The sequence below is a fragment of the Agaricus bisporus genome (genome assembly GCF_000300575.1).
Source record: "Agaricus bisporus var. bisporus H97 unplaced genomic scaffold AGABI2scaffold_15, whole genome shotgun sequence".
Classification (NCBI taxonomy): domain Eukaryota; kingdom Fungi; phylum Basidiomycota; class Agaricomycetes; order Agaricales; family Agaricaceae; genus Agaricus; species Agaricus bisporus.
In genome coordinates this window covers 563,765-577,821 of record NW_006267350.1, presented here as the reverse complement: position 1 = coordinate 577,821, position 14,057 = coordinate 563,765, and the positions used below count along the sequence as shown (strand labels likewise).

The window sequence follows — 14,057 nt, the reverse complement described above, 5'->3', positions numbered from 1 at the left end:
TTTCTTTCCTCAGTGTAATGCCCTCCCCGCGCTCAATATAATGAAATAATCAACTCATCATTGATTGAACTTGACCGAATGATTGGTTTACACTGCTTGGCTCGTCATACTCTGATTCAAAGTCATAGCCCGGCACAGAGTTTTCAAGGGGCTGGGAGAGGGATAAAATAATAAGCCACTGATGAAATCAGATTTATAGCTAGGGTAATATGGTAATTACTGAAAGCATTCACGACAAAGGCGAGGAGATGCCTTGATTAGGGGTAGAATCTCTGATTTCGTGTCGAGGAATCGCGTTGAGGTGTTCGCCTTTGAGTAGGCACCATGTTAATCTTAGAGGATTATAATGTCGCGCTAGGACACCCGACAATCTCACTAAACAAAGGGGGAGGAAGAATTAGTGTGTTGGGTCAATGATAATCGGGTTTCTTACTAACCATATTTGGAGAAGAGGAGGGATAATGGGACTGCTTGATTCTACCGTATCATTAGTTGTCATCAAAATCGAGAGAATTTTTTTACATGGGCGCACCTCTATTGTAAGACTGGCGTGACTGCTCATTACCGATTGTGATTTAGGTTCTGTCTTTAGAAAAATTATTCCGCCTAGTAGAAAGTTTTAAACCAAGAGAAACTATTAAATGTGATATACATACCTGGTATTCTCCAAGGATCTTTGACGCTCAACATTAGGGAAAAGAGAGGAAAATGGTTGACGAGGGCCAGGAGGAATTCCATGCATGCCAATAATAACAGAATAGCAAAACGAATCTAAAGTTTTGTGTAACAAATTCCACGTTGATAGGTGAATGTGAGGGACGTACGGTAGCGAAAAACGCGTAATAAACCAACACTGTCGGGAATAGAAATGCGAGAAGGGTGAATAGGATAGTTCCAAAGAGGAGCTGGTCCATATCGTATTCCCAAGAATCAACACGATTTCTCAGCACATTGTATCGTTTACCTAAAGGGTGAATTAGTACAGAGAAGCAAGTTGCACTGAAGAATACTGACCGCGGAAGAGATTGAAAAGCGAGCCTGCAGTTTTCAACATTCGGTGGTAGATCAAGCCAGTGAAAAAGTAGCATGCATAAATATGCGCCGTGCAAATCGCTACAACATCCATAATTGCCGATATGACAAGTGATAGTCCGCCGCAAGTGCTCAGAATACCAAGTAGGTGGATGACATCTGCGCTATAAGGCATTACTATGAAAAGACCGCCTAACCAGAGACGCATGAACCCAGTGAACATATGAGAATAGAACCGGCTTAGTTCAGTGTTGAGTTTGAGACCTGCCGGCCAAGAGTCGAGCCAATGAAGAGTAAAGATGACGTTATGAACCAGGTACATCCGAAGTAGATTATTGACGACCTCTGCAAGCCTCGAGGAGTTTTCTGTCAGATATGACCCAAATGCCATTCCGATAGTGACATCATTAAGAATCATCCAGATGGTATTGAAGAAATGGGTATAGCGAACGGCGTAGTTTGTGATATCGGATTCGCCGCGATTACGAAGGTGGGGTATCTCGTTGACAAAGTATTTGGATTGTTCTGCACGAACTGCAACTTGCTGGACTATGGCGGAGAGGTCTCCTAGAGTAGAAGATGGTGTGATGGGTACATTGGCGACCGCACTGACGAGACGAGAAAGTGTGTGGATAGGCCGACAAAGAAGGGTCGTGAGAGCACTGATGGAAAACAAAACAGCAGCAATTGCGGGCATCATACGCGCAGAAGAATCCGAAATAGTAGCTTCTAGTAGTTTCGAGGCGTTAAATTGGTTGAGAGTGACTTGATCGAGAGCATTTCTAATTTGAGGACGAGTGGGTCGTGTAAAATCATGGGTGAAAAGTCTGGCAAAGGCTTCTGATGGACCATTTACTGCGGTGATAGAGACGAAAACGGATGTGTCAAAGGCATAAAACCTCAGAGAGTTCAGTGGGTGACGATGATATAGGATTAGGACGGGTTGAGTCTTCCTGAGGCGAGATTAGGCGCGAAAAGCAGAAGAGTTTTATGTATTCACCACGACGCAAAGGTATATTCGTCGTTGGACGTGTTATATTCGCAATAACCCAAAACCTGGGGCTTTCCTCCACATGAGTCCTGTAATGCGTGCCACGCAGGCGCAATGCAGGCGCGATCTAATGCCGTGGCCGCACTCAATTCCTGGAATAACCATGAGCAGATATCGCTCGCGGTGGGGAACAGCTCACGGTATCCGCGTCGAGAAGTCCGGCGACGCAATATGCAGGCGTCTTCCATCCATAAATGAAGCCAGATTTTCTAGGAAGTCCCGATGGCCAGAGGACGGTAGTGGGCATGGGGTAACCGACATTATGATCAATCAATACATATTCGAGACAGTATGTAATACATTGATTGAACTATTTAATTGGTGACTCTCCTCCACCATGTCCTCTCCGGCAGAAGTCTCGTACGACCTCAACGAGCGCGTCTTGTGCTACCATGGGCCTCTCATCTACGAGGCCAAAGTTTTGAAACCTATGCTAAACTACGACGAGACCAACGCACCAACGGGTATTCCTGGACCACATTATTTCGTCCATTACAAAGGATGGAAACAAACGTGTGTCTGCACTTCTGTCTTGCTTCTTTACGCGACTCAACTCGTTTATCTCGCCTCCCTGGGTGCCCTAATTATGCTCGGTCTTTGCGAACTAGATGGGACGAATGGGTACCATCGAATCGGCTCCTAAAACACAACGAACAGAATATTGCACTTCAAAAAAGTCTGCAGGCAACTGCTCTTCCACATACAGGCCATGGTGGCTCTGCCTCATCATCTGCGAGGGCACACCATGGCGCCGGAACAAAAGGCTCCGGGACGAGAACTGGAGCCCGAAAAGATGGCGGACGGGGAACGAAACGTGGCAGAGAAGAGGTGCCTAGCTCCCCTGTTACTCCTTTGTGCATCTACTGATTCGATCTTTTTGTAGGATGATGCGAACAAGAAACCGGATATGAAGATGAACGTCCCGGATACTCTGAAAGTCGTCCTCGTGGACGACTGGGAGGCTATCACGAAGAACAATCAGGTTTGTTTTGGATTACATGCATTGAGCGGCTGTTTTGATAGGCCACTGTAGCTTGTGTCACTGCCGCGGTCGCCGAATGTACAAGAACTACTCGAAGAATGGCTAGACTACATGCTCAAGCTTGAGCCAAAACCACCACAGTGAGCTCAATAATACTTGAAGCCTCTTTAACTTAACCACAATGACAATCAGCCTCCGCGAACCCAAACTCGTTTTGCCAACGATTGTCTCGGGTTTAACATGCTATTTTGATCGTTCGCTTGGTGCCAACCTTCTATATCGGTTTGAAAGACCTCAGTACGCCAGTGTTCGAAAACAGTATATAACAGGTTCCCATGTCATCGTTGGGCAGGAGAAGGAAATGAGTCAGGTCTATGGTGCTGAACATTTTTTGCGCATGCTTGGTCAGTCCCATTCACTCTCAACCTGCGATAGAACATTGACATCTATCAGTCTCACTTCCTCAAATGATTGCCTGCTCGACATTGGATACGGAGAGCGTGTATCTCATCCGCGATTATGTGAACGAATTGCTCGTGTGAGTTCTGGCGATCTGTCCTTCGTTGCGAAAATCGCTAATGGATGGGAGTAGTTGGATGGGAAATGAGCGAGAACATCTGTTCTTGGCGGAGTATCCTTCCGCGAGCCTGCCGTACCAAAATGTTTCAAGGTCATGAAATCAATTGGTTGTACGTATGTAGATTACCTAGGTCCTCTTTCTTTAACTGTCAACGAACTTTTTCGTTCTTATCGTAAATTTTGCTGCAAGCGCACTTTCGGCATGTACTTATGGTGCAGGTAACGCTTACAAAACTCATTTTCATGTAATAAGGGAGTGTAGAAGATGACATTGATGACGATTGACCCCGTTTGGAGTGCAGACCGGATGTTTTAGTGCTAAAGATAGGCACCATCAACAGGTCATAACATTAACGTGATTGCAAACATCTCCAACATGTGAACCCGTCGGGAGAGATTCCGAAAGAATTAAAACAGAAAACGAGGTGATCGGTAACTGAGGCCCAATTCAAGCATTGTCTCTTCACGACTCTCATGTCCTCCACTTATGCCTATACGGCTTTAAGTCCTGACTATGCTGACCTGGCTCAACCAACTCAAGGCAAGCCAGTCCCAGACATACCTTCCTCAAGTCCCAGTTCTGTGCGCGGAGGAAAATGGACTCGTGTGCACGATGTATTTGCATCGTTGAAGAGTGTCTACCAACGAAATGTTGGATTATTGCTTGTCGTAGCCTCTCAGATGTTTTTCTCCTTGATGAATGTGGCGGTCAAAAAGTTGAACGGGATAGATCCACCTGTGTCGGCACTTGAGGTCAGTCATAATCATCGAGTAGATCTTGTGCCTGTGTTAACCGTTGTAAATAAATGAAGCTCATAGTCGTGCGGATGGTGCGTTGTGTCCTCGTCTTCGTCCCATTCTCTCTTGTATTCAAAGTTTAAAACTTAGGTCATCACTCTGATATGCTCGATAACCTATATGTGAGTCAGCTGTTCCTGGGCATTACTTTGCATCATATCTTACATAACGGGTTAGGCTATCGACCGGTGTACCGGATCCCTTCCTGGGTCCCAAAGGTGTCCGCTTGCTACTAGTGTTTCGTGGATTTACAGGGTATGTTATATTTTTAGGAGTTATTGGCGTTCATTCATACCTTACCAGCTTTTTTGGCTTGATTGGCATCTACTATTCACTGCAATATCTCTCCCTCTCCGATGCAACAGTGCTCACTTTCCTAGCTCCTTTGTGTACGGCAGCGGCAGGCGCTCTGTGTCTAGGCGAGAAATTTGCACGGAGGGAGGCTTTCGCCGGAAGTGAGTAATTATTTTTGGTGCTTCCATGCCATTTGATTGATTGGTCCCAAGTTCTGAGTCTTGTTGGTGTTCTTCTTATTGCCCGGCCCCCATTCCTTTTCGGCGGAAGCAATGATAATATCACAGAGGCCTCCCAGATTGGAGAGACAACCGCCGATTCCGTGACGCCTAATCAGCGATTAATAGCCGTGGGGTATGTTTTGTCTCTTCCAAATACGCTGGCATTATATCATTATACGCTTATAGGGTAGCAATGCTTGGTGTATTGGGATCAACTGGGGCTTGTGCGTGCTTTCTACTAACGCATCCTACTCTACTGATATATTTATAGACACCAGTTTGCGAGCTATTGGTAAACGTGCACATCCTCTTCACTCGCTAGTTTCATTTTCTACGTATTGCGTTGTTGTGGCAGCCATTGGGTAAGAGTGCGAGATTCAATATCATGTCCCTTGGAATGTCTTAACCGCTTATCGTTTCCCCAGGATGCTTGTGACAAAATCACAATTTATTGTGCCGAATAGACTTGTTTGGCTTGCTATGCTGGTAATGATTGGACTGTTTGGGTTCGCAGCGCAGGTAAGGGGAAATATTGACCTTGAAAACGGATACTGAATTCTTGGACGAAGATTCTTTTGACTATGGGGTTAGCTCGTGAAACTGCGAGCCGGGGGTCACTTGCAATCTATACACAGGCAAGCTGAACGTATTTTTATATTCCTAATTGTCTCAATGCTTTTTGGGCAGATTGTGTTCGCTACGATACTAGAGCGAATATTTTTCCATGTAGTTCCATCAGTGCTTTCCGTTGTTGGGACACTCACGATCATCACTTGCGCCATGTATGTTGCGGTAAGTAACCAATCCTGAAGATTTTGGCTTACCGCTTATGCTCTAAATATCAAGCTCACAAAGGAAGCGAGCTCAACTCCAGAGAGTGATAAATCGACCATTACCTTAAGGGCCATGGATGACGATTCTCTTGAAAGCGGGCTTCTCGAACATGCCAGTGAGGATGAGGGCAGTATAAAAAGGTCTGGTCGATGATTCAGTTCGCGACCCGTCCATTCATTGCCCCTTGGTGCTGGTGATTTGCCTGTGATTTACCTGTGATTTAACTAGATACCTAGATAGACCCGTGGGAAATTGGAATATAGACTACGACTGTGCTTGACTCGTTCTGTGCCATGACTTCTCCTCTCTCTAATTTCTCAACGCCCCTTACTTTCGCAAATTCATCGGGGCAGTCTCCTGTGGTGCCCCAGACACCGACATCCGTGGGCCGGGGCCGACCACGAGGTTCTGGTACTGGCGCAAAGCGAGGCAGGAAGCCAAAGAATTTACTCGGAAGCAACTCGCCACGGGTGGGCAGTCCAGCACCAGGCAGTTCTACAGCTAGTCCGGTGTTCTCTGCATCTTCCCCCCAGTTCCAGCAAGTTCATTGGGCCGCAAGTGCTGGGGATGAAGCAGAAGGCAGTATTCTCCAAGGAGGGATATCCAGGCGTGCACCATCACAAGTCGCTGGAGGGGAACAAACCGACGCTCCTGCCACTCCGGCCGTTGGGGTAGACAGTCATGCATTAGCTCCAGGCACTGTCGGATCTATGCCTCCACCATCGATTGGAGTAAGACCGACAGGGATGGAAGAAGATGCTGATGCTGATGACGAGCTGTTGCCCGCCATGGCAGATGATGACTATTCTGCTCAACAGAGCTGGAATACGCAATCTAAAGATAACTTAAAGTGCGTCCTTTCCTTCCGTCATCCATATACTGCTATATCATTGGTTAGGATCCTCATGGACAATTTCACTCCGGAGCAGTACGAGCGTTTTGAAGCGTATCGGAGGCATGCATTGCCGAAACAGGCCGTCAGGAAGGTAAAGGTGGAACATTTACTAATATATCGCGTTGTATAACCGCCTTTTCCATAGGTGATACAACAGAGCTTGGGCCAGCAGGTCTCCCAGCCTGTCGCCCAGATCATTGCTGGTTTCTCCAAGGTTTTTGTAGGAGAGATGGTGGAGAAGGGTGCGTTTGTTTCGCGCCTTCAGACATTATACACTGAAATAGGACACATACAGCTCGCGCCGTACAAGTCAGGCGTGGTGAGACGGGCCCTTTGGCTCCTGATCATCTGCGAGAAGCATATCGTTTGTATCAACAAGAGACTGGGAGAGTTGGAGCTGCACGGCCGTTGCGTTCTAAACGCCTCTTTTTGAGATGAGGAAAGGACTGTTGGGTACGGGCCTTTGAAAGTGCTTTAAAACAACCACACATTAATCATATTCGGTGTTTCTTGCAGCTACCATTATCTACAAGTTGCTTTCCCAAGGCGAATCTCCCGCTTGACAATACGTTCCATCATCAGAGTCATCCTCCCCCGACTAATGCTGGGCCACCCGTCATACCTGTGTAGTATCCCGAGGAGCCTGTAGACCATAAGGGTAGAGTTCAAGGACACCATACCACTTTGCATCACGTTGCAGTTCAAGCTCAAGGCCCATCTTACATACAGTACTGAACGTATTGTAATGATACTATCAGTACTCCATATAGTGACCTGCTTGCGGCTACCATAGTATGATGTCCTGTTCACTGGTTTCGTCACAGGTATTCTGGCTCTCATTGATAGCACTTATCGCTCGCACTCGATACATAACTATTCTAACTACACCAGAGACACAGAAGCTGGAAGACATATAAGCCTGTCGTGATCCGTCAGACAGGCCGCGACAGGCCACGCCTGAGTGCAAGTCTAGCAGGAGACATGTTAACCCTATATGAATCCTTTGGTCTCCGGTGCCAGAACCGCAATTTGCCTAATGAAACTCGGTTAGAATTTGATGGTAGATACACACTATTGTACTCCGGCATGTAACTTACCAGTACTCTCTCAATTTGAACCTAACAACCTGCGTTTTGCGGTAGCTCCACTGCTCTATAAGATTGATTTAAGAATAAGCAATGAAGTGAGGGCTCGAAACTTGGGGGAATTCATTTACCTAGGCAACCAGTCTACTGGTTTCGAACCCTCCCATAGATCCACTTGATACCCATGCTCAACCATCCTTATAAGTTCTTCTTTAAACTCAGGAGTCCAATCCACCGTATGGTTTGCGAACTCTAGTCGGAGTGACCTCCCCAAGAGCGACTCTGACGCCGGCTGTGAACAGGTGCGTCGGAATATTTGTAACATGTTTGCCTGGTCGAGACCACCATTTATATAACCAATGCGAATTGATTTAAGATTTGGCAAAATTGGCATTTCATCATTTCCAACCCAGCACATCTCAGATCCGAGGGCACTAAAAACGCCATCCATGAAGGCGGCGCCGCAATCGCTGAAAATGAGGCCCTCAATGCTAGAGAGTTTCGAAAAGTAGGGGAATATTGAAGTGTCTGAATCGACTATGATGCCTTGTAGTTGCACCACAGACAACGTCGAAGGGAGGTGGTCGGAGAAAATCGAATTAGAGTCTGACGGTGGCACATCAATGTCTTCTTCAGCCCAAACAAGCGTCCGCAGAGCAGGCATGCGGATATATTCTAGCATTGCACACTCCAATTGGTAGTCAGGGCCTGTCACCCACTCAAAATGCTTCAAGCGGGGTAAGACAAAAGGAGCACTAGGAAGCGACACTCCATCCTCGAGGTGTTCAATGCTAAAGGGAGCCCTGAGTCTGAACTCTATCAAATTAGTGCATTTCTCAAGCATCCCCAGACAGATATTAATGGGAATACAGACAAGATGCAAAATCTCGAGCTTTGACCAATGCAGGGAAATGTGGCACGGAAGAAAGCTCAGGAAAAGATGAGTGCAGGTATCGCCAATGAAGATTGAACCCTCTTCATATGAATCATACGTCTGATCAAGACGTAGATGCTCCAGATTAACGAAGCTAGGGATATATTCTTTCATCCAGGTCGTTTCAGCGTTATACACATGAAGCATGTGAATCCGAGAAGCGTGTTCTTGCAGAACTGGTGCAATAATGGCCGTATGAGACCTGTGCGACGTCGACCCCATCTGAAAGGGAAAGTTGAGGCTAACGGCGACGGGAAGATTTCCAGAACGGGATATAACCGTTTTCATGGCGTTTATGTCACGGTCATCTGCGACAAATGAAGCCCAGAGAGATGGCGTTGACGAAACGATGTTATGCCAACGAACTGAGACTTCAGTCAAATCGCAGATGATGTCGGGAGACGCGGGAGGATGGAGTACATTCAAACCGTACGTCTCCAGAAAATCGAGAGGCTGACATGCGAACTTGAAGATCAATATGAGGATTTCGGGAGGTAGCGAATATATGGGAGATCGTGTTTCATTCCTTTTCCTATACAGTCTCGTCCTTTCGCGGAGTAGACGTGATATGAGCTTTTCTGTGCGTTCGATCTCGGCGTCGAGGACATCCTCCATTGCATCTCCAGGTGATGATGATGTAGCGGATGTCGCGGTAGGTTTTGTTTGAAGGCAATAGGGACACACAGACGTCGCAAGATTGTCGGTCATGACGAAGTGATTGAGGGCCATGTTGAGGGTTTGGTAAAATGAGAAGTCAAGGCTTGAAACTGGCACTAGCACAGAAAGGTTGAAAGTCGTTAAGATGGTCAAGGTTGGAAACGTGTACGTAGTCACCGTGACAGAAGCACATTTTCACCAAATCTTTCACAAGGTCCCAGGGGAGCATGCACCTTGAAAACACTCTCAGTGCCCAGTTGGCGCTACCCGTACAAGGCAGCTCTTTGCGCAATACAAGCGTTCTGGACACTTTGAAAAAACATGACCAGAAATGACCGAGATGAAAGTCTAGGATCCCCGAGGTGTATTGTCGATTGCCAGTGGGTGGTAGTGGAGCGCAAACTCAAGTATTTACGGGTATTAAAACTCTTATGACCTCAACCTCCAAAAGTCCTTTAGGTATCTCCGGTACCAGCTATTGCCGCATTCACGAGCGTCTGGTGAATACCTTATTGTGTGGTACCCCGAAGACTGGCTAAATTTCTTTTCTCTGTTCGCTAGGTCTGCTAGCTTACGTCCGGACACGAGCCATATCCAACATCTTTGCTCTACTGAAAGGATACCCCTAAATGCTCGAATTTCTGCAGGAAACAGCTTGAAGTTACTATGTTCGCGACCCATCTCCTTCAACCGCTACAAGCTCATAGGTTTATGAAAATAATCATTGTTTGTGAAATCATATCCCTCTTCCCCAAATCATTCGCACCCGAGGCCAAACATCGAAAATCTATTGGCCTTTCCTCCCCCGATCCATCCAGCCTCTCAGTCCAAAGCGCGGACAAAAAAATACGCAACGGGAACTTGTATGTATACTTCCAAGAATCATCTCATTTCGCCATTTTTATCCGTCCAGTCGTAGACCCCGTTACTATGCCACTATCACCCTATGATATTGCTTCTCACTCGCCAAACTCTTAACAACATAACCATAACAGTCAGTGCCGATTTATCCCGAAATAGCGTCTCGCATTTCTTGGATCGAGGATGAGGAGAGAGGTGAGGAGGATGAGGAAGATGACGGTGAAGTGAGTGAGCGTAAAGGAGAGGAGAAAGACGGTAAAGAAGGTGAGTAAGTTGAAGTTAGAGAGAAGAATGAGGAGGATAGCGAGATTGAAGAAGAGGAAATTTGGAACGTTCGTCATGTCAACCGCCCTTTTACCTCTATTGGTATATTAACCTCGTTCAACCAGGCAATGAAGACGATTCCCGAAGCCGGCGAAGATGAGGATTTGGTTTCCGATGCTTATAACAACGTCAATGAGGATGGCGATGCTCCGTCTGGACTTTCTGCCACCATGGCAAATGACGAAGATGGTAACTTGGTAAATGATGATCGATGAACGCCGACGAGGAAAGCTCAGAGGACAGAGATGCTCAAGCCGAGGAAGATCACGATGAAGGCAGCCTTTCCTTAGTTGAAGATTCCGACAACGAAGGTCTCGTTCCTCTAGAAATGCCGGATAGTCTAATCGCCTATTAAAGTGAAGTAGACTCAGTGACAACGTCGTGTGTTGATCACTATATATATTTACCTAAAGTGAAGTAGACTATATACTAGTAAGTACGAGTGAATCAGGAAAGTAAAGACAGCTCACCTCAGTGACAACGTCGTGTGTTGATCACTGAGGTACAAAATATAAAGTTCTAGCTATAAGTAATCCGGCCACCTGTGCCGACGTAAAACTGTATAAGTTATAGGCAGAACTGTATAGTTATAAGCAATGTAGAGCGGAACGGTCGAAAGAATGTTAAGAGCGATAAAATTAGAATAGGAGAAATAGATCGAAAAGGAAATAACAAGTTCAACTGATGAATACTCATACGAGTGTTGAAGCATTCACAACACTCCCCCTGGTTCGACACTCCGTAAACCCATGTCTCCACAAAGTCGCAAGACCACATCACGCGAGAGGGGTTTTGTGAAGATGTCGGCTAAATTGTCTGCGGAAGGAACATACTCGAAAACAACATCTCCGTTTGCAGTTCTCTCTTTTATGAAATGGTATCTGATATCAATGTGTTTCGTCCTCCGATGGTTCTTGTAGGTTCGCGTATTGGCAATAGACCCATCATTGTCAGCGTGTATCACCGTAGGTGCATCCTGTGGCAAACCCACTTCTTTCAGGAAGTTCGCAAGCCAGATTGCCTGCTGAACGGCGCGGCTAAAAGCCATATACTCCGCCTCTACAGTGGACAGAGCCACGGTATCCTGTCGTCTGCTGGCCCATGATATAGGTCCACCTGCTACAAAGAAAACATGTCCCTCCGTAGAACGTCGAGAGTCGATGTCACCAGCAAAATCTGAATCCACGTAGCCCAAAGGTTTGATAGTTGCGTCACGGTAGTAAGTGATTCCATAGTCCATAGTTCCTTTAATGTATCCCAGAGTGTGCTTCATAGCGTCCCAGTGGCTGCGTCCTGGGTTATTCGCAAAACGAGAGAGAATGTTCACAGCGTAGGATAAATCGGGGCGAGTTGCGACCTGAAGCCACATAAGGGAGCTGAGGACTTCACGATAGGGTACGTTCTTCATGTCAGCCTTCTCTTCGTCGGAGTCCGGCGAGCCTTCAATGGATAAAGTTACTCCAACTGGAAGTGGAGTAGAACGTGGTTTCAAGTCCAATTGTTTGAAACGTTCGATGATGCGCTCGCAGTAAGCTCGTTGTGATAGTCTGACATTGCCGTTCCTTCCCCTCTCGATTCTCATCCCAAGAATAAACTTCGCCTCCCCCAGATCCTTGATTTCATAGCTTCTTCCCAACTCATCCTTAGCCTTTGCTTCACCATCTGTTGTCGACGAGGCGCCGAGGACATCGTCTGTCCAGGTTGACGTAAGTGTAAATTCATCACCTTCCACCTTTGATCGCACTTGGGGGTCAGCTTTCGATATGTAGTACCCATGACCCGCGTAGGTGCGATCGAGAGTCTGTGCCCAGTCATGGGCGCCTTGCATCGTCCCGTACAGCGTTTTGAGGAGCAACCATACATGGTCTCCCCCCTCCTCAAAACCAGGAGGTTGTTCCATGTACACTTCAAAAGAGTTCTCGCTGTTGAGGAAAGCGGAGACGAAGTCGACCTGCCACAGTCGAAGACCACGTGAGGCAGCGATGGCACATACCATCCGTACTGACTCCAGGCGTGCAACCGAGGCGTAAGTTTCGTCATAGTCCTCGCCGATGACTTGTGTGAATCCTTTTGCTACCAGCCGTGCCTTTCGGCTCACCACTGTACCCGCCTCATCATACTTGTTTGCGAATACCCATCTCGATTTGACAACATTTCTTCCAGTTGGGCGAGGAACAAGCCTGAATACCTGCTTCTCTGTCATCACATTCAGCTCCTTCATCATTGGTTCAAGCCATAAATCCGGTCTCCTCATCGCCTCATGATGGTTCTTCGGCACACGAGAATCCTCCGTAATAGATTCTGTTGCATGCGCCTCTGGACGTCGTAGGTATTCCAGACTCTCTTTCATACGTTGTGACGGTTTTGATTCCCTCTGGCTTCTCCTCAATACCAAAGGCGGCTCTTTAACACCCTCCGTAACATCTAAGGCCTCGTCTCCCGTAGCGGAGGCTGTACCACCTTGTGTCGGTGCCGGTACAGCCAATGGCGTTATCGTAGTAGTACTGTTGTCCACACCATGGAGCGTATTAATTGGCAAAGGACGTGGTGCGATTTCCTGGCGATTTGAGCTACGAGAGTCGTCCCCAGAGAAGGTTGTGATGGTATCAGTGGAAAGATGGGGACGAGCCTCCTCGAAAATCACATCCCTCGATTTATAAACGGCGCCGGTGGTACGATCCATCAGCTTGTAGGCGGTGTGACCATAATACCCAAGCAGAGTGAGCTTCACTGAGCGAGGAGACAATTTTGAGGAGTGTACTTCGACAGGTATGTGTGCGTAGGCAGTAGACCCAAAAGGACGGAGGTGTGATATGTCTTGTCGTTGGCTAGTCCAGCGTTGAGCGGGGATATTGGTAGGGTCACCAGATGTAGGAGTGAGGTTTCGTACATAGGCGGCGGTTTGGACAGCATCTGCCCAGTATTTCTGTGGAAGACCGGAGTCCGCTAGCAGAGTACGCGCCATATCCAGCAGGGTACGCATAGAGCGCTCTGCCTTGCCATTTTGCTGGTGGGCGTAAGGCGTGGCAAAGTTCAAGACAATGCCGTGCTCTTTTACGTATGCGCTCCAAAGTTCATTGTACCATTCGCGTCCCATGTCTAAACGAACTTCCTTCAATGTTTCACCAGTCTGTCTCTCCGCTTCTCTATGAAACTCCTTGAAGGCCGTTAACGTTGAATCCGCTGACTTAGAAGTAAGAAAATGCAATTTTCTATAGGATGTGGCGCCGTCAATGATTAACATGAAGTACTTTGCTCCCCCAGCAGATTGAACCGGGGAAGGACCCCATATGTCGATGTAAACACGTTCGAGCGGGGATTTCTCCTGCGATGTGGAATTATTGTATGGATGTGAGGTATGTTTGCCGAAGATACAGTCTTCACAGAGCCCTTCCAACTCCATAGGTCCTGTAACACTCAAGCCATCTACGAGGTTTTCGCGTAACATCCTTTTGATGACTTCCACGCTGGCGTGGCCGAGACGACGGTGCCAAGTTCCCAAAGATACAG

At 47.1% G+C, this 14,057-nt stretch overlaps 6 protein-coding genes across 6 annotated transcripts; 4 read left to right on the top strand and 2 right to left on the bottom strand.

Annotated features, from left to right (window-relative positions):
- Window positions 1–229: 229 nt before the first annotated feature.
- Window positions 230–2,330, bottom strand: AGABI2DRAFT_123036 (hypothetical protein; the record flags this gene model as incomplete). Its single annotated transcript, XM_006457106.1, has 8 exons — window positions 230–375; window positions 438–477; window positions 533–606; window positions 657–771; window positions 825–964; window positions 1,015–1,985; window positions 2,033–2,175; window positions 2,223–2,330. 8 exons carry the CDS (start codon window positions 2,328–2,330, stop codon window positions 230–232), a joined length of 1,737 nt encoding a protein of 578 aa, XP_006457169.1.
- An 80-nt stretch (window positions 2,331–2,410) lies between these two features.
- Window positions 2,411–3,933, top strand: AGABI2DRAFT_196009 (hypothetical protein). The gene is made up of 7 exons (XM_006457105.1): window positions 2,411–2,596; window positions 2,692–2,911; window positions 2,967–3,065; window positions 3,117–3,205; window positions 3,258–3,469; window positions 3,519–3,603; window positions 3,658–3,933. The coding sequence occupies exons 1-7, from the start codon at window positions 2,421–2,423 to the stop codon at window positions 3,740–3,742; spliced, it is 966 nt and encodes a 321-aa protein (XP_006457168.1). The 5' UTR covers window positions 2,411–2,420; the 3' UTR covers window positions 3,743–3,933.
- Window positions 3,934–4,118: 185 nt separating this feature from the next.
- Window positions 4,119–5,767, top strand: AGABI2DRAFT_154525 (hypothetical protein; the record flags this gene model as incomplete). The annotated part of the gene is made up of 12 exons (XM_006457104.1): window positions 4,119–4,226; window positions 4,278–4,397; window positions 4,457–4,474; window positions 4,533–4,564; window positions 4,620–4,697; window positions 4,746–4,897; window positions 4,949–5,090; window positions 5,144–5,181; window positions 5,229–5,319; window positions 5,383–5,476; window positions 5,527–5,592; window positions 5,645–5,767. 12 exons carry the CDS (start codon window positions 4,119–4,121, stop codon window positions 5,765–5,767), a joined length of 1,062 nt encoding a protein of 353 aa, XP_006457167.1.
- A 929-nt stretch (window positions 5,768–6,696) lies between these two features.
- AGABI2DRAFT_78956 (hypothetical protein) lies at window positions 6,697–7,124 on the top strand (the record flags this gene model as incomplete). The annotated part of the gene is made up of 3 exons (XM_006457103.1): window positions 6,697–6,777; window positions 6,832–6,928; window positions 6,982–7,124. 3 exons carry the CDS (start codon window positions 6,697–6,699, stop codon window positions 7,122–7,124), a joined length of 321 nt encoding a protein of 106 aa, XP_006457166.1.
- A 774-nt stretch (window positions 7,125–7,898) lies between these two features.
- Window positions 7,899–8,565, bottom strand: AGABI2DRAFT_188844 (hypothetical protein; the record flags this gene model as incomplete). Its single annotated transcript, XM_006457102.1, has 1 exon — window positions 7,899–8,565. Exon 1 carries the CDS (start codon window positions 8,451–8,453, stop codon window positions 7,899–7,901), a length of 555 nt encoding a protein of 184 aa, XP_006457165.1. The 5' UTR covers window positions 8,454–8,565.
- A 151-nt stretch (window positions 8,566–8,716) lies between these two features.
- Window positions 8,717–9,035, top strand: AGABI2DRAFT_196007 (hypothetical protein). Its single transcript, XM_006457101.1, has one exon. The coding sequence runs from the start codon at window positions 8,781–8,783 to the stop codon at window positions 9,024–9,026; it is 246 nt and encodes an 81-aa protein (XP_006457164.1). The 5' UTR covers window positions 8,717–8,780; the 3' UTR covers window positions 9,027–9,035.
- The last annotated feature ends 5,022 nt before the right edge of the window (window positions 9,036–14,057 follow it).